Source organism: Verruconis gallopava (assembly GCF_000836295.1).
Source record: "Verruconis gallopava strain CBS 43764 unplaced genomic scaffold supercont1.18, whole genome shotgun sequence".
NCBI classification, from domain to species: Eukaryota; Fungi; Ascomycota; class Dothideomycetes; order Venturiales; family Sympoventuriaceae; genus Verruconis; species Verruconis gallopava.
This window is the reverse complement of record NW_015622154.1, coordinates 218,371-241,103: the sequence shown is the minus strand read 5'-3', so window position 1 is coordinate 241,103 and position 22,733 is coordinate 218,371. Positions and strand designations below refer to the sequence as shown.

At 54.2% G+C, this 22,733-nt stretch overlaps 7 protein-coding genes across 7 annotated transcripts; 3 read left to right on the top strand and 4 right to left on the bottom strand.

The window, feature by feature from the left end:
• Positions 1-344: 344 nt before the first annotated feature.
• PV09_05701 (uncharacterized protein) lies at positions 345-6,335 on the bottom strand. The gene is made up of 8 exons (XM_016359239.1): positions 6,031-6,335; positions 5,514-5,633; positions 2,654-5,396; positions 2,304-2,601; positions 2,114-2,214; positions 1,577-2,052; positions 1,409-1,519; positions 345-1,310 (listed from the first exon to the last, which is right to left on the bottom strand). Exons 2-6 carry the CDS (start codon positions 5,557-5,559, stop codon positions 2,010-2,012), a joined length of 3,231 nt encoding a protein of 1,076 aa, XP_016212918.1. The 5' UTR covers positions 5,560-5,633; positions 6,031-6,335; the 3' UTR covers positions 345-1,310; positions 1,409-1,519; positions 1,577-2,009.
• A 492-nt stretch (positions 6,336-6,827) lies between these two features.
• PV09_05700 (glutamate-5-semialdehyde dehydrogenase) lies at positions 6,828-8,617 on the bottom strand. Its single transcript, XM_016359238.1, has 2 exons — positions 8,241-8,617; positions 6,828-8,166 (listed from the first exon to the last, which is right to left on the bottom strand). The coding sequence occupies exons 1-2, from the start codon at positions 8,539-8,541 to the stop codon at positions 7,013-7,015; spliced, it is 1,455 nt and encodes a 484-aa protein (XP_016212917.1). The 5' UTR covers positions 8,542-8,617; the 3' UTR covers positions 6,828-7,012.
• Positions 8,618-9,094: 477 nt separating this feature from the next.
• Positions 9,095-11,146, top strand: PV09_05699 (uncharacterized protein). Its single transcript, XM_016359237.1, has 2 exons — positions 9,095-10,337; positions 10,415-11,146. Exons 1-2 carry the CDS (start codon positions 9,267-9,269, stop codon positions 10,880-10,882), a joined length of 1,539 nt encoding a protein of 512 aa, XP_016212916.1. The 5' UTR covers positions 9,095-9,266; the 3' UTR covers positions 10,883-11,146.
• Positions 11,147-11,332: 186 nt separating this feature from the next.
• PV09_05698 (uncharacterized protein) lies at positions 11,333-12,583 on the top strand. The gene has a single exon (XM_016359236.1). The coding sequence runs from the start codon at positions 11,378-11,380 to the stop codon at positions 12,479-12,481; it is 1,104 nt and encodes a 367-aa protein (XP_016212915.1). The 5' UTR covers positions 11,333-11,377; the 3' UTR covers positions 12,482-12,583.
• PV09_05697 (ribosomal protein L11) lies at positions 12,462-13,428 on the bottom strand. Its single transcript, XM_016359235.1, has 2 exons — positions 13,264-13,428; positions 12,462-13,163 (listed from the first exon to the last, which is right to left on the bottom strand). The coding sequence occupies exons 1-2, from the start codon at positions 13,388-13,390 to the stop codon at positions 12,760-12,762; spliced, it is 531 nt and encodes a 176-aa protein (XP_016212914.1). The 5' UTR covers positions 13,391-13,428; the 3' UTR covers positions 12,462-12,759.
• Positions 13,429-13,616: 188 nt separating this feature from the next.
• On the bottom strand, positions 13,617-16,549 carry PV09_05696 (uncharacterized protein). Its single transcript, XM_016359234.1, has 3 exons — positions 16,382-16,549; positions 15,034-16,332; positions 13,617-14,955 (listed from the first exon to the last, which is right to left on the bottom strand). The coding sequence occupies exons 2-3, from the start codon at positions 16,279-16,281 to the stop codon at positions 13,690-13,692; spliced, it is 2,514 nt and encodes an 837-aa protein (XP_016212913.1). The 5' UTR covers positions 16,282-16,332; positions 16,382-16,549; the 3' UTR covers positions 13,617-13,689.
• A 2,137-nt stretch (positions 16,550-18,686) lies between these two features.
• PV09_05695 (uncharacterized protein) lies at positions 18,687-22,536 on the top strand. Its single transcript, XM_016359233.1, has 2 exons — positions 18,687-20,595; positions 20,652-22,536. The coding sequence occupies exons 1-2, from the start codon at positions 19,813-19,815 to the stop codon at positions 22,062-22,064; spliced, it is 2,196 nt and encodes a 731-aa protein (XP_016212912.1). The 5' UTR covers positions 18,687-19,812; the 3' UTR covers positions 22,065-22,536.
• Positions 22,537-22,733: the final 197 nt, after the last annotated feature.

Here is a 22,733-nt window from a genome sequence, read left to right as displayed (position 1 = left end):
GTTCTTCTCCCTTATACCGTCATCAGGGCTCTATCGTGAGCCATTCATGAACGCAAGACCATCCTCCTCCGCAGTGTCTGGTATCCCATTTGGAATGCTTACTCGACTTTCGTATGGAAAATCAGAACAAGCTTTCGCGTCCGCATCTATGCTATGGACGCTACCAACCCATGTAGCACGTAAATACCTTCACCATCTTTATTTTCTTTGCTGTTCTTACAATGTGGAGGTTTGTTATCTAGAAGAATACCCTGCACGGCTGTTAAAAAAAATGAGGCACTTACAAAGTCGAACGACTTCATTGAACACGAATTGAGGGCAGAGATGAAGCTAGTGCAAGCGGTGACTTGATTTCTGAATTGGGATAGAATGAACAAGGCCATTTTCGAGAGGCTTTGTGGCACTGAAATTTCGATAACGTTTGATAAACCGATCTGCCTTTGAAGCTGGACGCACCCAAAGAAAAGAGAGAGCCATATGGCCTAGCTGAACTTGCTCTTATCTAAAAACGCAACCAAGACTGTGCATAATTTCCAGACTGTTCTATTGATCCGTTCCGAGATCTATAATGATAAGGCCACGTGAAGTGATCTTTGGCGGGCACTTGCCAGTTCCTGGGAGGGCAACCCTTCTGATGCTGGTTCCATTCAGGACCGTCTCTTTTCTTATCCAGCCTCTGAACATGGGGGGCGCTGATATCTCCCAAGAACAGCTTGAGGCGGTGTTTTCCGCCACGAGAGATTAAAGAACTTAGGCTTGCTTTTTCTGTGCTGAAGTGGACGCAGCCTGCGCCTGTGTCTTTGGCCAAATGTCGCTCAGCTGCAGCAACGTACTGACAGTCATTGCAGTCCCAACCGCGAGTTGCGAAGCAGGAATCCAATGGAGCGCAGAGCCAGGGATGATGAGGTCACAACCATCAATAACCAGTTGCTTGTAAGGCAGCCCCTGCCGAGTGCTCTGGGTAACCGCCTTCTCAGCAGACCCCTTTCCACCTCGTTTCGCCTTCTTGGCGGCCAGTTTCTGCTGAGCGTCCGGCACGAACAAGCCCTCCCAGATGCCTTGGAGGATACTGAACAGCAGTGCATAAAACCAGAACCTGCTGGCCTGTGTCACTAAGAAGGGGCCCAGCTCTAGCTGCGTCACGCCCATCGCGTCGCCGAGCGTGATCATCTCCAGCAGGAAATAAAGGCCGAGAAAGGTCGACTTCGAACTTTCGAGAAGTTTCACCACGCCGGGCTTCGAGCCGGACATTGAGTCAAAGACGTCGTTGAAGCTATCGATCCATTTGAAAATTCGAAGATATCGACGCGCTTTCGACACCGTCAGCTCTGTGAAAAAAAAATACATAAAAAAATGCTAGACTATGGGACGTTGGCTGCTAGTTGAGCCATTATCTGAGTAGACGTACAAATGTTGAATTGATCCCTGGCTGTCACGTAGGAAGTGATGTAGTTTTCATGAACATTCGCACCAATCAAAGTGGCTGCCTGTGCCAACCGAAGCGTCTTTTCAACCGCGACTTAAGACCGTATTAGCTTTGAAAGTATATTTGTTCACGTGGATCGATGTCACAGACCGGCATTGTTAGCAAAGTTTGACAATTGAGTCAATGCGTTCATCTCGTCACACGCTCTTCTTGTTATGCTCGTTGAGCGTGAAGACGAGATCCGCTGAGCTTTTTAAGGGGAAAATTAATGAGAGAAGATTGCTAAGGGAACATTCTTGGCATTTGCTTAGTAATCCGTCCTTTACTTCAGTTCAGAGCGCATAATTTCAGCGAAGGTATGTTCACGATGTATCTATAGGACATGTATGTGATCAGCGATACTTGAATTTACCCAAAAGGGTGTTTTTTAAGGACCTATATTTTTTTCTATGCCATAGAATCCGCCTGTGCCTGAGCACAATACCGTGTCTAGTAAATCGCGGTATAAGATGTCATTAAATATCAGCCAAAAATCTACAGAAAGATAAGGACCACCTAGTCTCATTGCATCCTTTACAATTCATTATTTGTGTTGACCCCTGGCCTTCATCATACGATCATTCATACTGTACGAGATGGTTAGTGATCGGTTCAAAAAACCACGACTTCAAACTGGGTATGACGTACTAGGAGAAGAAGGCGAACTGGCTAGCGTGAATGCCGCACTTGTAGATAAAACGAGAAGCGAGATAGCTGCCAAAGATGGCCCGTAGATAGTTGTCGGGTACCTGTGATATCTGGTCAGCGGACTTCTTCAACGATGAAACAATGTCACAGTCTATTTTGCGCGCCTCTCCATGATAGCAGTGACACGTACCCTCTTGAGAATGGTTTCCAAACCAATCTTCTCGAGCAGAAGGTTTGGAAGTGCCTCGCTCAGAATGTAATGTCTGAAAGTGACGTCGTCCCACAACTCAGACTTTTGGAGTTCTTCGTCCATCTTGGTGATAGCCACCGAAAGTGTGTCACTCAGAATTGATCGTGGTTCACCAGTTGCTTCGTGTTCTCTCCAGATAGCTTCAAATTCTAGAGTGGCATTCTCCTTGATCACCCTCTGCACCTCCTTGACGTAATCCTGGTAGAACTGTGGTATGGTACCATCCTCCTTCATGCACCTATCTTGTTGTTAGACATCCCTGGATTTTTCATACAAGGAATTCAACTTACATGTGTTCAATGAAGGTCTGATCGTCTAGGGCAAGCGCTGCAAGCACCTCGAGAGAGGAGGAAGTGACACCACCCTTGTTAGCAGAGGCATCCTTGTACAGAATACAGCCAGCCTTCTCGAGACGTAGCTTGGCATCTTGCGTGAGGAACAGATTGGCGCCTTCAACAATATATGGCACCAATGATCTGCCATCTGCATCGATGAGTTTGCCAGCCGTGCTTAGGTCAATAGACTCTGGACGACCTCCACAGGGCACAAATATATCGTACTCCGGTTTTCGAAGGTGGAACGTGTTACGGAAAGTCGTTCCATTGTGGACGATTTCTCCATTGGGTAGCTTCACATTGGTTTCATCAACGAGCACACGATATCCGTCCTTTGAGAGCTTAGAAGTGTCGAACTGCGAGATCATGACACGACTCTTGGCAAGGCGAAGTAGCTCCTCCCGATCTATGCCGTGGGGATCGACAAGAACACCAGAGCCATCAACGATAGCGTAGTAGCTTTCGTTGCCAAGTAAGATCTCGTTAGAGCCAAGATCACCGTCCGGTCCACCTGTCTGCAGCTTCCGGATTTTGCTAGGGTCAAGCTGCAGTTTCCTGTAGATGCCCTCGACATATTGGCGAACAGATAGAGTAGTCATGCCGTACTTATCGTGTGGAATACCGCCAAGCTTGGGGCTCTTTCCGGTGAAGAATGACTTCCACCATGGGGCGCCTCGTTGGCGAGCGTGTGCGGTGGCCCAATCAACTAGATCAGCTGTGTTCTCATCAGGACCCATGAACAAAATCTCTTCCTTTCCGTACAAGTCCACGATGGGATCTTTGATACCAGGAGATGCTGCTTTCAGGAGGAGATCTAAGATGCTGTCAATGTACTTCTCGAAGGCGCCGCGCGTCTTATCTTGATGTCGCGGATCCAGGAGAATGACGCCCTTGGAGCCACCTTCCGGAATGTCCTTGTTCTTCCTTTGCTGGGTGTTCGCCAAATTGTAGTTCTCATCGAAGATCGACCGAGCGTTAATGTTGTAGGCTTCCTTGCTCCTGGACTTGACGATGCGAATGCCGCCACGGGCAATATCTCGGAAACGGAGATGGAAGCCGCGGAATTCGGAGCCGATCACGAGGAACATGCCGTACAGTGGTTGAGGGTACTCGTTCTTTGGCAAAAAGCTAGGGTCAAGGCGGAAGCTGACAGCGACCTTGGTCGGGGTGAAGAAATTCGTCTTCAGCACTGCCTTATTGAAGATTTGGAAGGACCGCATCACAATCAGGTGATGCTCGTTGACAACAGTCTCTTCGATCGTCTTCTTCATCTCCTCATCCGTCAGGATCCTGTCGATCTTCAGACGCAGGTAGCTCAACGTCGGCAAGAAATCGTCATTGATGCTCGGGATCTCGGGATAATGCGTCTGAGCGAACTTCAGGTACAAAGCATGAACTAGATCCGGATATTGGTTAATGATCTCGAAAATGTATTCCGTGGTGAAGGTCTCCGAACGCAGGCGCTTCTTCAACGAGCTCAGCAGCTCCTGGTGAGAACTGTCGTTCGGGTCCAGAATGTCAGCTAAGGCATGATATTCGGTGCCCAAACGGTTGAGGAAATGGGTGACGAATACCCAGACGCAATGAGCGTATATAGTCTCCTGGAGATTGCTCTTGGTGGAGATGAAGTGGTGCTGGAACTTGTTCTGCGGGATGCAGTACAGTAGTGAAACCTCCTTGACAATTTGTCGAATCGCCTGATTCGAGGGCATCAGACGAGGATGATTTGGCACGGGCTTCAAGTACAGACTCATGACGGTGTATCCGTTCGAGAACTGCTCGACGTACTTACGCGTCGAAGTCATACCATACCAATGGTAAAGATCGCTCAGGGCGCTGAAAAAGCCAAGGGCTGTGCCTTGCTTGTACGCAACGACCAGGCGCTTCTCATCAGTGCCTTCAATATCAAAATATTCGATGACTGGACCAGTCCGCAGAACGACTTGGTCCAAAATCTCTTGGTAGATCTCCTTCGTGTTCTTGGAGGCTTTTTGAAGGAAGCTCTTGGCGCCCACAATATCGAGTCTTGTCTCTCCTTCCGGCGGATTTGGATTGGCAAACTCGCAGAGATACAAAAAGTAGCAGCGTAACGACATCTCTTGGTTAGCACCCGTGTTGGATGCACGGAAAGACTCGAGGCGATACGCGCGCTGAGGATTCGAACCGTTCAGGTACTTGGTGTCAATCCTCTGCTCGTAGAGCGTACCATCTGTGACCGTGATACCAGGCTTGCTGGTGTCGATGTAGAGAGCGTGATCACTGTGCTCCTTCTGCAGCTTGACTTCTGGTTCTCCACTCTGTCGCGCATATGCAGCAACTTTGCTAGCGTACAGAGAGAGCATGTTGTTTGCAATGGCTTCGACGCTCTCGGTCTGGAAATACGAGTCGTCGATTCCCATCTCGTTGTAGAACCAATTGGCCTCGTCTTCGATGAGATCCTCTGGGATGAAGCCCTTTGCCTCGAGGAGGTCCATGACTTTTTCTTTCTGCTCATTCTTGCCCTCAAACTTGGGTGCCTCATATCCCGAACCTCGATCGGTCAGTATGCGGGGAGTGTGGGTTCCGCTACCAGGGACAGTGAGATGAGTGGGCTGAGGAGAAGGCTCTCGACCAGGTGTGCGAATCACCTGCTCGAGAATCTTATTGTGAGGCGCGGAGCCGTTGGTTTGACCGTTGAAGCCATTTACGCTCAGCGTTCCTGGCTTCTGTTAGCGTCGTGAGACTCAAAAGTGCTCCTTCTGCCGCTGGAAGGATGCGACCCTCTCCCATTGTGCTTGAGGCTGCACAAATCTTGCTGGAACAGCTGGGAACTTACGGTCTGGCAAGGTGCCGATCTGTTCGAGGGGCTGTTGGCCCGCCATATTTCCTACGTGCTCAAGGTTGCGGGAAGATGTGCTGCGCACACAGTGGGCGTGGTGATTTCACCTAATAAACACTGGGAGTAAGGTTAGAAGTCATGGAAAGGCAATGCGGTGTGTGATGACATGTGCGTGCGTGTCGACAAGCGGAGCAAACGCGGACAGCAATGGAGCTCGAGATAAGCTTCACGTTACGAAACGCAGACAAGTCATAGATCAATGATACCAAGGGAATCAGCCGTCAATTGCCCGGGAGCACTGGACTGATCCAGCGAGGTCGACCAGCCAGGCGCAGAGAAGACCCTGGCATCCAACAGGCTTTTGTTGCCCAAGGCTGTGTGTGCGCGCAGCAGACACGGAAGAGGACCAGCCATGAGCACCAATTGGATCCGCTGGGCGCTCCTGTTTCAGCGGCCGGCCGGCTGCTCGACGCAAAAGACGGCGATTGCGATAAGCTGGGGGGGATTTGCTCACCGATTCTTTGCGGCTGGAGGATTTTTGGTGGTTTGCTGCGCCGGCCGCGACGTGCAGACGGAGGTGCAGACTCACAGTCCGGGAGCGCCAATGACGTCGGTCGGATCTGGACCTTGTTCCTGAGACTCTGCGATGCGCAGATCGATGAGCCCAAGCGGCGAAAGAAAAGCAAGGCTCGTCGTGTCTGGCACTTGTACGAGACGAGGGTGTGCGAGCGAGCCTCACGCGGTATGTGTGGATGCGATATGGCTGGCGGAGTGGAGTGCGAACTGCCTCTGTGTAGGACTCTCGGAGACGAGAAGAATTTGCGTCGTGTTTCGTCGTCGTTCACATGGTTCGCTATATATGCTTTTGCCCACACGCTCTGCGTCCAGCATCCAGCGTCCAGCGTCCCCATCCCGACGCCCCGTATCCCAGCGTCTCCGTTAGCGGCTACGGCTGGCGTCGGCGCACCCCTCGTGAGCATCATTGCTTGTTAGGTCGCTGTGCCTGATACAGAAGCCCGAGACGCCGAGTAGTCACCTGCTGAGGGGCCCCCTGTGTCGAATTATTCATAGTGCCTGTAAGGCGCAGCACACGCTCCCGTTCGCTGAGGCCATGCGTGATCTGTGGTTGGGCCATCCCCTTGTGACGAATCGCCGCTCAATGGCGAGGACACGCTATGACGGTATTACGTTTCTGGCTCCATCACGCTCGAATGGCAGAATTTTTTTCCTCGTCCGTCATTGCGTTTTGCATAAGCAGCTTTCGTCCCGCGTCGTCGGGGCCGTATGCCATTTCCCGATGCTACGCTGGGCACTGCAAATTCTGATTTTTTGATGACGATTGCCCGGGGCAGGCTGTTGGATATGCACGCCACCCAGAAAATCTGGGGTAATAGCGCGCCAGAATTACTCCCAGAAAACCCGTATGCGGTAAGAAGACCATGCAGTTGACTTTTGGTGCTACATATGACCTTGAGAACCCTTCCCCTTGCATCCGCTCAATGAGCACCGTTTGCCAGCCCACGCTGCTTCGCCCTAAACTGTCGTAGAACCTCAAGCTCCGCATCATTCGCCGCGTATCTCTCGGCATCGCCAGCTGGCAGTTTCTGATGCTTCCATTGCTTCCCTCCTGAGCCGTATTCCGCCGACACCTGCCCATTGCCGTCTATTCTCCATCTGTAGATGCACAAGCCTTCCAGCCCGACGGGTCCACGAGCGTGAATCTTGTTCGTACTGATCCCCACTTCGGTTCCGAACCCGAAACGCTGGCCGTCTGCCATTCGCGTACTTGTGTTCCAGAAGACGCCTGCGCTGTCGACCGCGTCTTGAAAATGACGAGCGATGGCCTCATCTTGCGTTAGTATGGCGTCGGTGTGATGAGAAGAATACTCGTTGATGTGTGCGATGGCCGCGTCTACTGCTTCTTGCGGTGTGGACTTGGGAATGGTCTTGATGGCGAGAATGAGATCCAAGAACTCCGTCTTGTAGTCTTCTTCAGTCGCATCCTGTAGCAGAGCCGAGTCATGCTTGTCAAGTTTAGCCTGCAGCGCCGATTTTGAGGCGGCATCACATCGCAAAGCTACTCCTTTGCTCAACAACGCGGATGCTACCTGTGGCAGAGTTGTTGAAAGCGCATCTTCATCTACAAGCAAGGTCTCTAGGGCGTTACACGCGGCCGGGTAACTTAGCTTGGCGTCGAGGATGACCTTGACAGCCATGTCTGACGGGGCGTCTGCCCTGAGATACATCGTGCACAACCCATCCGCATGACCAAGAACCGGAATCTGGGTTCCCTTCTTGACGCTTCTTACAAGTTCATTTCCGCCACGTGGGATCACAAGGTCGATATACTGATCCAGTTCCAGCAGCGGCTTGATTGCGTCTCGAGTCGTTACGAGCTGCAGTGCATCATTGGGAACCTCCGTGGAGGCCAGTGCATTCGAGATCACAGTCGAGATTGCTTTGAAGGACTCTGTTGACTCCTTCCCACCCTTCAGAATGGCCGCGTTGCCAGACTTGATTGCTAACGAGGCTATGTTGGCAATGACTTCTGGGCGGGCCTCAAAAATAATCAACAGCACGCCAATGGGCGACGACTTGCGCTCCAGAACGAGGCCGTCGTCAAGCAGTGTCCGCTTGTCAACCTGACCGACTGTTGCAAGAGCGCTAAGTTAGCACGTGGGCTTCTTAATGTCCGGGCGTATCTGGGAATAGATCCACACATACTAGGATCGTCAAGCTGGCGCACATCCAGAATGCCTTGCAGCATGTCTTCATATTTGCCCTTCTTCGACAGGTCCAGTCTCTTGACAAGACTCTGACTCAGCTCCCCGTGCTCAGCGGCCTTCACCGCTGCCTGGAGGTCACGAGCGTTTGCGTTCAAGATTTCTTCCTTTGCCTTCGCCAAAGCATCGTGAATGGCGGTCAAGGCATCGTTCCGCGCAGAGGATGGAAGAATGGCCAATTTCCGCGAAGCGAGACGAGCGGCTCTTGCGGCATCCAGAGGCGAGGCGTTCGTCAGCGACATGATGAATTTCTTTTTGCGTTCAGCTGTAAGCTTGTGTTCGTGAAGGCAGGTGACCTTGTGGCTATGGGAGTCATGCTAGTAAAATTATTCGTAGCATCGGAGTCGATTCGCGACGGCAGCTCTGCTAATGCAAGGGTCTGGACTGCTCCAAAGCCACCCATGGCACGTGCTCACAGTAAGGCTGATGAACCCCTGCCAGCCACCGCCTGCGCTACTTCGCTCGTTGAGCGTAAATCCGGATTGCAACACCACCAAGCGATGTCCTGCTCTGCACACGGATCGTACATGCTGTGCACAAAGAGTACGCTGGTACGGATAGCCTACGACCGCAATTGAGCACTTGGCATCGCTGGAGGACTGTGGCGACGATGGCTGTCGCGGTCTTGGAAGGCAAAATTCGATGGCTACCATCCCGGCCTCTCCAACCACCCGCAAAAACACCACAACCACTCATGGCGAGACAACAAATCGATTACTGGGAACACCGTAGACGCTTTGGTGACGATTGTGACGTATGAAGTCATCCATGTTGAAAAAGATGTGGCTATCCGCAGCCCGACACAATACATTTATGTGCTGCCTTCACTATCGACTGCTCACTTTCCCTTGTTCACCTGTACCAACTCGACCTCGAAACACCCTGTCTATACTCTTACCCTCCTACTGCGTTTTCGTACGAGTAAACGCCCTCATCCCGCCTCTGCTATCGTTTCCTCTTCACACACATGCCTGCCATGGCTCCTTCGATATGGAGGATACTTGGTGCCGCAAGTTTTCTGCTGCAAACCGTGCCATCAGCAGCACAGACATACACAAATTGCAACCCGCTCACACAAGGAGGATGCCCTGCAGACTCTGCGCTAGGCCGGACGGTGAACATTGACTTCACCAGCGGTGCGTCAGATAGCTTCACGCCACAAGGCAACCCAACCTACGACTCCAACGGGGTGTCCTTCACCGTTGCAAAATCTGGCGACTCTCCGCAACTCACGTCGAAATGGTACATCATGTTCGGCAAAGTGTCGGTGACGCTAAAGGCCGCGCCGGGCACTGGTATCGTGAGTAGCGTGGTGCTTCAGAGCGACTGTCTCGACGAGATCGACTGGGAGTGGCTTGGGAAGGACGGCAACCAAGTGCAGACCAACTACTTTGGAAAAGGCATCACAGGGAGCTATAACCGTGGCGCATTCCAGTCGAACCCGGGCAATCAGGATGGTTTCATAACCTACACGGTCGAGTGGACTTCGGAGCAGATTGTCTGGCAGATTAGCGGGCAGACGGTGCGCGTGCTTACGGCTTCCGCTGCGGAGCCAGGCCAGTACCCTCAGACGCCGATGCAAGTCAAGATGGGAGCGTGGAGCGGTGGTGATCCTTCTAACTCGCAAGGCACGATCGAGTGGGCTGGCGGATACACAGACTATTCTGCGGGGCCGTACACGATGCAAGTGAAGTCAATCACGGTGGAAGACTATTCCACCGGCACTCAATACGAGTATGTTGGCACGAGTGGAGATTGGCAGGACATTAAGGCGGTCGGCGGTAGCGTCTATTCTGGCGCTGGCTCAGGGACAGATTCAGCCGCACCAGCCGTCACATCCGTGTCGACTGGCCAGCCAATACCCTTCGAAGGCACCCATCGCTCCGACTCTACTTATTCAACACCTTCCGTCTACCCCTGGGTTCCTCTTGCGTCTACTTTGTCGACCGAGACTGCGACGTATACAAATTATCCAGGCCTTCCCAGCGGTTGGACGGTCACCAGCTCAGGCAAGGTCGTGCCGCCGAGTTCGGCTCCTGTGAGTAAGACGCATTCCCCGTCCCCCAAAAAACAAAGAAAACAAGCAAACAAGATGCGCTAACACTGCACGAACAGTCTCCGTACCCAGACGTCTCATCTACCTCATTTGTGCAGCCTTTGCCGCAGGCATCCTCCTCGCAGGTTGGCTCTGAAGAAGCATACCCCACCATGATGATCACTGCTCGGACTCTTACGTGGGATTCCATCCCAATTTCAACCCCTGCATACCAGTCCACCTCCTACGCCGAGAGCTGGAAACCGCCCATCTCACCAGGTTATTCTTACACTTATTCTTATCTAACCCCGCAAGTGTCTGACACCAGCGCTCTCCCGTCGACATTGGCGTACGACACCTCTGCCCCATCGTCGACTGCTGTCGTCCATGAGACAACCTTCTCAACCGTTCCCCAGGCCACGTCGACGTCATCCACGCTGGCGGTTCCTGTACAAACAGCTTCTTTCGCATATTCGGCGCGCAGGTCATCTATATACCCAGCAGCTCTGCTCGCATTTGGCATGGTTGCCAGTCTGTTCATCCTCTGAATCGATACGGACCTTTAGAATTCCTATCATATCTATCATCATTATCAACTGTAGGCACTCATGTCGGGCGCGCAGGGATGTGCCAGCTTTGTATAGGCATAGCGTCGGCGTTTTGATCTATCTCATTTGTAAGAAGGAAGCATGATATATCGGGTAATGGATCATAGCATAGTTGTTATGACAAGTCACTAATCGACTGGAAAAATGTTAAAGAAAAACTAGGATAGCAGTACAAGTAAACAACACAGTGTGTACACGCGCAGATCATCCACGTCCACCTCTTTTCATTGATCTATCTTTTCTTGCCCTGATTACGTTTTGTGCAGTATTCGAAGCCTCTTGTTGATACGACGTGCACGCTGCCAAATAAAAAACCTGGCAAGCTCAGACAAGGATGTGCATGCAGCTCCACATCCAAGTTCCCCTTCAGGCGCCCGCAACTTGAGTGCACGCCATCATTGAGGAGACAATGAGTAACTGCTCGTCACGATCCTCATGCCCGCGTCAAAGGAACGCAAAGACGAGCCGTCGCGTTCAGCGGCGCCCGATAAAGCGAGCGAGGCCGGCGAATCTGAGGCTGGCGGGGTAGATTTACCGGAGGAGATCAACGAGGACGCCACGGGAGCTGCGACTGCTAGTTCACGAAGCGGAAGGAGAAAGCGGAGGCCGAAGAGGAACGGCGGTAAGCACGAGGCGGAGCCCACGTCGGCACAGCAGGCGTCAACGGCAACGAGCGAGTTCGCCATCGTCGTCGAAGTGCAGGCGCTGAAGAGCAAAGTCTACGAGATCGAGCAGCAGGTGCGAGAGATCCTGCTGCGGCCACAAGGCCCGCCGAAGTCCGCGCGGCGCAGACAGCGGCATCAGAAGGGCCAGCGCGCGTCCACGCCGCCGGCGGAGGAGGCGGCCGAAGCAAGGGCGGCGGAGGACGCGGCGCTCGCGTCACACGCGCGAGACGAGCTGCGAAGACTACAAAGAGAGCTGGACGCCGCGCAGAGCGAGCTGCTAAGCCTTCGGGCGAGGGAGGAGAGCCCCTCAAGGCCAGGCCCAGGCAGGGGCGCGGACGACGACGGCGCGGAGGAGATACCGCGCCTGCAAGACCCGGGCGTCGAGGTGCGGCGTCCGCGCCCGCTCGGCCGCGCGATCACGCTGACGGGCAGCTACCGCATCCCGCTGCCGGTGGACGTGTCGAGCGAGGACCTGGACGCGATCGGCCGGGGCATCAGGTCGGCGCAGAACGTTGCGCGGTCGTTCATCAGCGATTTCGAGCACGCGCGGGCGCTTGGGGCGGCGGCGTCGTCGTCGTCGTCGCTACCGCCTCGGAGGCAGCGGGAGGGCGACGGATCTGGATCGTGGAGCGAGTGGTTCGGCGGATATAGCATGTCGATCGCGAGAGCCGTCGAGGGTGTGCGCCTCACGTCGAGAATCCAAACGACGCCCGTGCCGACGAAGCCGGCCGTCGTTGGAAGGGCGGAGACGACGCCGGCGCGGAGGAAGCCGCGGAAGCTGGAGGTTCGGAGCCACAAGCACGAGCTGGGCGTGCAGGAGGGAGATGTGAGAAGACGGCTGAGCGAGGGACAGGTCGCTGGCCTGCTGGCCTGATGGAGAGAGTGGTATTTCACGTCGTGGAAAGTGGTTAGTGTACAACATGTATAATGTACAATAGTGCCCTTCTTCCTTGGGGGTCATCAAGGCAAACACACGTAGGCAAAATGCTCGTGCCGACTTTTCTAATCTTCCATCTTTTCCTCCCACCCTCATTGCGCCGCTGAAATGCTTTTGTCGAAGATCTGGTGTTCCAACATGAGAAAGAAGATGCGCTCGCATGCCAACGAATCCCTCCCGCTTTTTCCCTAGCCTCCTCACCGTCCATCCTATCTCTAAGGCACCACGGCGATGCCCATGCTGCCCGCCTGCGCAATCACGCTCTTGACCAGCCCCTTCAGACTTAACCCACTCAAGCGATCCTCCGACTGCTTGATCTTCGCGATCTCGTATACATGCTTGAGGGTAACCGTGCCTACGTGTCCCACGCCGGCGTTGCCGGACTGGTTGTTGACCGGACCTTTGCCCGTCTGGCCCTCTCTGTTATTGTGTGGACCGGGCGTGTTGCCCGCACCGCGGACCTTATTCTTGACCACCTTCGCGCCCGCCGCTGTCATTAGCAGATGCGCCGTGGGCGGGCTGCGCAGCTCAAACGTGAATGAGCGGTCCGGACGGACTGTGACGCGAGCGGGAATCGGCGTGCCTACGATGTAGTTTGCCGTTCGAGCGTTGAACTCCTCTGCGTCGTCCGTGCGTTAGTCAAGTTGCACAATGGGTAAGGCTTGGAAAAGGCTGGGAGAGAAGGGCGAAGGGGAAGGTGAAACGGTGATGGGACGTACTGCAAAAGTCCATGGACTTGACGCCCTTGGAACCAAGTGCTGGACCGACGGGCGGGGACGGCGAGGCTTGCCCCGCGCCGACGATCAGCTTGACGATGACATCTTTTGCGATGGCTTTTCGAGCCATTGGATCGTGAGAGTGTGTGTTGCGATGGACGATGTAATTGTTGTCTTCAATCCATGAGATGAATGCTTAGCCGCGAGATCACGTGATATAAACGCGATAGCCGCCAAGCAAATGTTCACCTGTTTGCGGATACTAGTGTGCGTAACATCATAATCGATATGAAGCACTGCCATCGTGTAGGCTCGTCACTTGGCGAATCTGGAGTGTGAAGAAGCGTCACGTCTGATTTTATTTTTGCGGGTTTATTCATTCTTCTTTTATTCTGCCTGAGACGTAGGTTAACTGCAAAGAACTGAAAATCACCTCTCGCGCAAGAGCAAATTTCTAGCCTTCGTCCTTTCCTCCCTGCTCAGGACCCACAAGACGGGACTTTCCTCCTCCTCGATACCGCCTGCGTTAATCTCGTCCCACTCTTCTTCCTCCATTCCCGCGATCATGACAATCTGTTGACACTTCTGAAAGTGGTCCCTTAGCTCATACTTGCCCTCGCCACAGGCTACAGAGATGATACCGCTGAGATCCCGCTCCAACCGTGTGGCGCCAAGCTCGCTGAGGCGTCCGTTCATGGACCACAGTCGCCGCTCCAGGCTGGATGCTAGATAAGGCAATGTGTGTGCCTGCAGCTTATCCCACGCAGTCTTGGTCATCAGCCGTCTAAGTGGACGGGTGAGTGTGTTCCATGAGGTCGTGAATCGCTTGGACACAATGTCCTCTGCGCTACCGTCGTTATCCACGTCATCGTAATCATCGTTATCGGACATGCTGGTCGCACTGTAATCTACATCCCTGAAGGCGTCTGCAAGAATGGGTCGCACGCGCGGCTTGAGCACCTGATGGAATGTGACTTCGACACCGTCAGTCAACAGCTGGTTCGCCTTCGTCGTGACAGAGTTCTGCATATTGATCAGAGTATTGACCACGAAGACGGCATCGTTGCCAAAGGGGAACATAGAACGGAAGTGCTCTATTGCTCTTTCAGTGTCGGTTGTGGAGTGGCCATCCACCCTAGTCGGCCCGGTTGTCTGACCGAGATGCGTGTCTACGATACGTTTGAGGTACTCAATAGTTACATCCAGGCTGTTGATCAGGACAACAAACTGGACGATCTTTTCTTCTGGTGGGAGAGCACCTTGGATGGCGGCTTTCGGATAGTACTCATCGCGCATCTTGCGCTGGAGCATGCCAATAAAGTCACTTCCTAGCACTTGACTCACTGTGGGCACGACGCTGCCAACAATGGCGCGTTGCGAGGTTGCCAGGGATCGTTGAAGAACTTGGTTTACCATGTACATAACGTCGTCTACGGCGGACGTGATAAAGGGTGCATTCGAGGTGATGGGCTTGTTCATATTGAGTGTCAGATCAGGAGGTGTCTCGGCCAGCTGAAACGCTTTTTCGACGGACCGTCTGAAGAAAAAGGTGCTCATGAGGTTGAAAGGATCGATGAGAAGGTTGGAGATCTTTTTGTTCAAGTTGCTCTCCGCGATGTAAGTTGGGAGGGTGAGGTGAACATGATCGCTGCTCGACGCTGTGCTGCCATCGTTGCTGCCATCGAGGCCGGTAGACTGTATATTGCTGTCAGCTTCTGCGCCATCATCTATTCATGCGCACCTCAATATATGTTTCGAGGGCGAGCAACGTACAGGCGCCTTGGAAGCCAGGAACCTAGTGTACAGTGCCCAGCGTCCGAGCATGATGGCCGACTCGCCAAGCAAGCTATCAATTTCCTTCATATCGACGCCCTCGTCCTCACTTGGGCGTCCGGAGGGCGTTCCGTCTCGTTTGAAAGGTGACTCGGCGCGGAATGTTGCGGTCGGTTTCTGCGCCTGTGCAAAGCTCTGGACTAAAAAGGAGTACGGATATGACTTGACGTCCATGAGTTTGCGGTTCACAGCCCTTTCGTCGGTCCACGTGTCAAGGATGATACCGCCCTGAACGTCGGCTTCCGCTTGAAGGCGCTCCACGACCTTAATCATCCTTCCCTGACCGTAGTGCTGTTCGACGAGCGGTTGGTGTCCCTCAACGATCTGCGCGATATGCTCAAACAGCTTGGTCAGCGCGGTCGCGTAGAACAATGCTTCGCGCCGCTGGTTGGCGCCTGTGCCGGCGTGAAGTGTAGCCCTGGCCCTGGCGGCAACGCCTTGGCACACATACTTGCCATACGCGTCGAGACCAACATCGGATCGGCCGATCAGCGGGAACAGCTTGAAGAAGCGCGTGACGCGGGCGCCATCTCCGTCCTTGGTCGCCTTCTCAAACTCACGTAGGAACAAGCCGCACAGCGACTCTGCGGCGGCATCGAGAGTCACCCGCGGTGGGTCGGGCACCTCGGTAGTCGGCACGATCTCCTCAGCAAAGCTGCCGTCTACCACTTCAGCAGGTATCAGCGATGCTCGATGCAAGTAACTCGCGGCCGTCTCCCAGTCCTGCGGCGCACCCATGGACCCGTGCACGCCTAGTACACATGCCTTCAGCTCGGCAACCTGCTCGACGACGTCCAGCGTGGCCTTGACGTTGGCCTGTTCGGTATCTAGGCGCTTGACGGCACTGGAGATGCGCTGGGCCGTGTTCGCCGCCGTGGACAGCATGCTCTGCGAGATGGCGCGTGCGGCAACAGCTTGGGAGCCCAGGTTGGCGCGCAGGAGATCCAATCGGCCCAGCTCGCGCGACAGCTCATTCTGCGATGCGACGAGAGCATCCAGCCGGGCGGTCACACTGGCCTCGTGGCGGCCGAGCTCAGCGAGCGCGGCGTGGATCTCGTCGATGCTCGCGGCGGAGTATATGGACGAGGGCGGAGAGGACGGCGGAGATGCGCGGGTCTTGGGGTGCGGAGACGTGCCATTGGGCGCATGGTAGTCGCCAGTATGCCCGTTGACGGTGTGTACCTCCATCTCAGCCGCCGGAGCCGCTCTACTGAGGGCTGGTTCGGTTCGCTCTATGGTCTTCTCTTGTCGTTTAGTGCAGCGCCCTCGCCCCGGGAACCGTACATACAATTACTTCTCGAGCTCAGGAGAAGAGGACGAGTATGGAGCATTCATTTAGTCGAGCTCACGTACGCACGGGTGTGAGCGGGGGCGCCGCGTGGCCAACGTGACCAGCCTGAAGGCGTCGATTTGCTGGACACTGGCTGTGTTGTGTACTCGACCAGATGTGGTTGCTCCAGGGTCAGGTCGACGCGGCTGGTGGGGCGGGCCAGTCACACGTTTTGACATATTTGACCGCAGCCTCTGCTGTGTGCGCGCCAGCTGGTTAAGCTTTTGCCAAGCTCCGTACACGTACAAGGGGGATTCATGAACGGAGTGCCCCCCCCTTGCAAACTAAGCCACTAGGCTAGGCACTTTCTGGGGATAATTACAGCTTCTCTAGTAATTTATTAGGAAACTAGTTACATTCCCCTCACCACTTGGTATGACCACCTGCTGCTGCAATCACTGCCTCACATCTGGCCTTCGTAGTACTGGTATATTTGGCTATATCAAAGGCACTGATCTTATGCCATTCTTCCTGTACGTACTGGCGTACCTGATCCTCAGTATGAGGGAATCGCTGAGACTCTCTGTACTTAAGCAGCCTCCAAATGTTTTCTATAGGGTTTAGGTCAGGAGAGTTTGCAGGCCATCTCATTATCAGAAGGCCTAGGCCACCCAATTGGGCATGCAAGGCCTGGGTAGCTTTGGCGGTGTAAATCGATGCACTATCTTCTATTAGGATAGATGGGCATCCAGGCCCCAGGTAGGCACGACGGTGTGCTTTAAACTGGTAGATAAGAGGTACTATATAATCTCTATAGATGTTACTATTAATCTTACCCCAGGCCTTATCAAAAACCAGTATAGGGCCTTGTTAGCTACCTACAATTGCACCCCAGATCATGCAGGCTGAGTACCCTTAAAACTTAGGTACGCAGCAAGATAGATCGTACTTTTCTTCTACCCGCCAAGTAATATATACAGTGCCTATATTATAGCCGTACTTAATAGAACACTTATCAGTTTATATAACCCTCGCCTATTGCTCATCGGTCCAGGTAAGGTAGTAATAGGCCTAGGCCAAGTGATCCTGCATATGCTTCGGCGTCAGAGACGGCTTCTCAGTGCCTATCCGACGGTGGTACTGCTCTTTTTTGAATGCTGCAGTTAAGGTACGCCTGCAAGCACTTATACCTTCAATCTTGGCGACCTCCTCGTACTTAAGCCACCTATGATAGGCGTCAAGGGTTGCTCGTTCAATAAGACAATGGCGGATAGGGGTGGTGAGCATAGGTGGCCTACCTTAAGGCTTCTCTGGCGTTGATGCGGTGGCGATCACCTTACGTACAGTTGATCGGCTTATCTTAAGGGCATTTGAAATCTCTGTATAAGACCAGTTATTGAAGGTATGCAAGGTAATCATCTCAATCCGTTGACGATAGGCGAGGCGTTGTCGTACACCGCCTTCTGTTTTAGGCTGATCTCTGATCCTCTTAAGGTTCGGCATAATGCCTAGGCAGGTAGATTAAGCAAGATAATAAGAAATTGATAGAGGTAAGAAAATAATAGACGGTGGTAAGGTGGTGATGGTTCAGGATACAAGAATTTGGAGAACGCTAGGAAATTTGTATGATATCCCCTCAATCCGGCTAGCCTGGTGGCTTAGTTTGTAGGGGGGGGGGCACTCCGTTCATGATCCCCCCTTGTACAAACACTGAGAAGCAGAAGCCTCATGCCGCAGACGCCGGACACGAAGAATCGGCCTACTTGTACGTGCCGTTCTCGACCAAACGATGCCTGTGCGGACGCACTGTCGCAGGCGATGGTTTCGTTTGAAGCGGCCAACCTTTGGTTCATCTTTCTTGCGCAAAGGATGCCATTAGGGTGGCAGTCGGCCTGTCCGCACACATGTTTTGTGTACGGCCGGCAGCTTGATGGCGATGATGGCATCATGCCTTACGGCCATGCCCCTGCGCTACTCGCAAGAAGCGGACGCGAGCAATGGCGACGTACTGGGGGTGTTTGGCCTTCAGCACTACGGAGCACCGCAGGACTGTGCGGAGGAGCGCAGAAAAGTTAGCGCCCCGTCGCGCCTGGCTGGGCGATCACCTGCCTGGGCGGGCGGGTGGCTCAGCGGCTGCGGGTTCTCGAACGCGCAAGCGACGCCCGCGACTTGGGCTGGTTCTGGCCAACCACCCGCGGCTCCTGGCCCCTCGCCCCAGCCTCTTCCTGCTCGCCCGCCCCCCCGCCAGTGATGCCGTGGCTTGCCCGAGATCCTGCTATTTTCAATGCAACTCGGCCAGCTCAAGGAACACGAAGAGAAAAAAGTGCAGAAGATCGTCGCAAAGCGCTGCATCATTACCTCACCCTCCTTGCGGCCTCCTCCGTCGGTCTGCTCCGCCCTCGCTTCGAACAGTCCTCGTCGTGGTCTTCGTCGTTCTTCCGACCTCTCGAAATCCAAAACAGAAACGCTGGCTCCCGGAAACGTCCCAAGATTCAGGCCGCGGTCGTTGCCCCCTCGATTTCTCCGGGGTCCCACACCGTGGTCGCAGTAGTAAACATTGCCGTTGCCTCCTTGCGGTCTCTTCAGCTCGTCTCCCGTGGCCGCTCATCCTACCTCATTGGCCACCCGCCAAACACTCTTCCGTCCTCGTCGTCCTTGTAGTCCTATCAAGCCCCCTTATCCCACCAGAGTCGCAAACATTCACGGCCTACCACACGCCCGTTTTCAAACACAGCCGATATCGACGACAGCTGCAGCCCGACTGCTGCTCAAGAGATAAGAGTGCAGCCCATTGGACCCTGTCCGGCGCTGTCGCTGCTGCAAGGCCTCTGCATCCAAGCAAGCGTCAAGTCAAGCGCGCGAAGCACGAAGCAGTGATCCTGCTGCTCAGCCTCCTCCAACACACCAACCGTCTCACCTTGAACAGTCGACGTGCGTGTCCAACAGATCGCCACTCTTCGCACATTTGCACAAGACCGACTACCCCGGCGTCCGATCTGTCCTATCTCGTTTTGTCCTCTCTTCAGCTTGCCACCCTGCTCCCTTCGAGACAACAGCCTGCCGAAGCCAACGTTCTCCTCCTCTCGCTGTGCTCTCACGACTATTTCGTACACACGCCCTTTTCTTTGACTTGACGTCTTGGCCCTAGCCGGGTTAGAAGGGATGCTGGTGTGCTTGCATCACAATACGCCCGATCCTTTTAGCCTTCCGCCGACGATACTCTCCGCGCTCCAACCGTTTGGCTTGCGCTGACTGGGCGCTTGCAACCACACCTCTCCGGTCGAAGCGCTCCTCTCTATCGTTCGGCCTTTCACTTCCTCGCCGCCAAATACTCGCCGACAAGGCGTCGTTGTGTGGACCCTCTCTGGTTCTCTTGCCACGGGCACCCTCACCCGGCTTCTACACCCGCGAAGTGCAAGCACATCCATCTTGTGGAAGCGGCGGCAGTTATGAACGCAGTCGGGGATGCATTGGTTCTCGGCCATGAGCTGTACGCTCGCGCCAACTCCACCGGCTCAGACAGCTCCACGCAAAGTAAGCCTACGTCGTACAAGATCATCGGACTCGTGCTTGCCATCTCCTCCGGTCTATTCATTGGAGTGTCCTTTGTCCTGAAGAAGCATGGGCTCCTCAAGGCCAACGAGAAATACAACGAGGAGGCAGGCGAGGGCTATGGTTACCTGAAGAATTTTTGGTGGTGGTCGGGAATGACGCTTATGATTTTGGGCGAGATATGCAACTTTGCCGCGTACCTGTTCGCCGACGCCATCCTGGTCACACCGCTTGGAGCACTCTCCGTCGTCATTACTGCCATCTTGTCCAGCATCTTCCTCAAGGAGCGTCTTAGCTTTGTAGGCAAGGTAGGCTGCTTCCTGTGCATCCTCGGCTCTGTGGTCATCGCAGCCAACGCGCCGGAGCAGCCCTCCGTTACCGACATACAAGACATGCAGCGCCTCGTTATTGCACCAGGCTTCCTGAGCTTTATGGGTGTCATCATTGTCGGCTGCGCTTTTGTAGCGCTGTGGGTCGGACCCCGATACGGCAAGAAAAGCATGCTTGTCTACCTGACCGTGTGCAGCCTGATTGGCGGGCTGAGCGTGTCGTGTATTCAAGGTATCGGCGCCGCAATTACGGCCCAGGCGAAGGGAGAGGCCCAATTCAACAAGTGGTTTACGTATGTGTTGTTAGTCTTTGTCATCGCGACGCTGGTTACCGAAGTCATATTCTTAAATGTAAGTGCCCGCCTGCGCAGGCTTTATTCTGCAAAAACCCGGCTAACGACGAGTAGAAAGCTCTGAACATTTACAACGCAGCCCTTGTTACGCCCACGTACTATGTGTACTTCACGAGCGCTACCATTGTGACCTCGGCCGTGCTCTACCGAGGATTCAACGGCACAGCTATCCAGATTCTGACTGTAGTACTGGGTTTTCTAGAGATCTGCGCAGGCGTCGTTCTGCTACAGATGTCCAAGTCCGCCAAAGACGTTCCAGATGCAGCCGTCTTTGCAGGCGACCTTGACCAGATGCGCACCGTGGCCGAGCAAGAGGAGCCAGAGTACGAGCCTCGCGCCGACGCAATTCGAGGCGGCAGCGCGATCATCCGAAGCATTAGCAGAGCACGCACGCAAAAGGAATTGCAAGAGGCGAAAAAGTTACGGGAAGAGCACCTCAACATGCTACCAATCGGCGAGAACGAGCAAATCGAATTTGACGGCATCCGTAGGAGACGCACGACGATACGCAGCTCAAGGAGCGGATCGGTCATCACCGCTCCCGGGACGCCAGGCCGGAGGAATACAAGGACGGTGCACCCGCCGCTGGGCATGAGCAAATTCCCAGACCTGGAGGACGAGGAGCACCAGAGTCAGCATCCCGATGACGCGAGCATGCACCCTGGCTTCTTTTCAAACTTCATTCGGAGAAATCGCAGCTCCAAGGCCCTGCCTCCTACACCCACCGCGGAATCGCATCCACTCAGCCCCGTGAAGACGGGCGACTCCACTTTTGACGACGGCATTGTGCATCCCAGGCCACAGTACATGAGTCAAGGATTCCCGCCCGGCTTCATCTCTCATTCTGAGACTGACACGTCGTACAAGTCGCCCGGCACAACGCACGTGCAGTGGGCTTCAGACCCGGCACTGCGTCGTCCAGATTCGAGACCCGGCGTCCTGGATCCGCCAGCGCCGCCGCCTCACGGAAGACCTATCACGCCTGGCAGCGCAAAGCGACAGTTCAGCTTTCAGAATGTGCTGCACCCGCGCCGGCAAACATCTTCGTCACATGACGACGCACGGCCTGTTTCGCGAGGTGGACTGTCTTTCATTACGCGTGGTGCCTCACGCAATGGTAACAAGGGTGGTACCGAAGAGGAGAGGCTAGGGCTCGTCAAAGGTGACTCGTCCTCCCAGCTGGCGCGAGTGCGATCCGAGTCCCCACCTGAATATGAAGAAGAAGACGACTGGCAGGTCACATCGGATGGCTCATCTCCACGCGCCATTGAGGTTGGCAGTTTCGTGGACGTCCAGCAGACCCGTCGACCACTTTATATGAGCGATCCCCCGGCGACAGAGCAGCCTGGGCCGAGGGAGAGAAGAACCACAAACGAGAGCCTGACGAGGACGAGGCCGAGAGGCGGGACAGAGACTTCGGGTCAGGACGAGAAGAGCGGAGGGCCAAGCGGCGGCGCGTTCATATGAGAAGGCGTTGGTCAACTTCGCTGTGTACATGTCTTCATTCCTTTTCTCATCTCATGGGCGCACTCGCGCATCGAAATCCGAGGCACCGTGCTAATCACCGTTGTCTGGCTTTGACTCTTACATCACTTGCTTTTTCACTGCATGGCGTTCCGCGAGGGAATATTGAATGTGCGTTGTGAACTGGGAGGACGATCCGCAACAGAAAGAATTTTAGACAGCATCGGGCCGCGTGGATATATATCTTCTATTGCTATGACCTTGTCCTCCATGCGGCCCCACCTTTCCAAAGCTTGGATCACGAGGATAGACAGAGAAAGCCTGAGCTTGGTCATTTATCTCGGCACGCTGCGTTGTTGCTTGCCTTGTTGTAGAAGGTCTGGACCTAGTGTATGCATATATATATGTGTGTGTGCGTGCGTGTATGTCTGGGGCATGACCCGCATGATGCAACGAGTAATGCAACGAATGAACGATCAAAACTTTATAGACTGTCTCGAATAGTGTCATTTCAGTGTTCACTCTAGCAATCTTTTTTTCTTCACTGTGTAGCAGTGCACCAGACGCTACGAAGCAGTATTGATGTTCAAGTGGAGGCATCTTTCGAATTGAAGACGATGTGAACGTGCAAGTGACCGGATCTGAGCCGGCGATTCGCCGCAGCCGATCCCA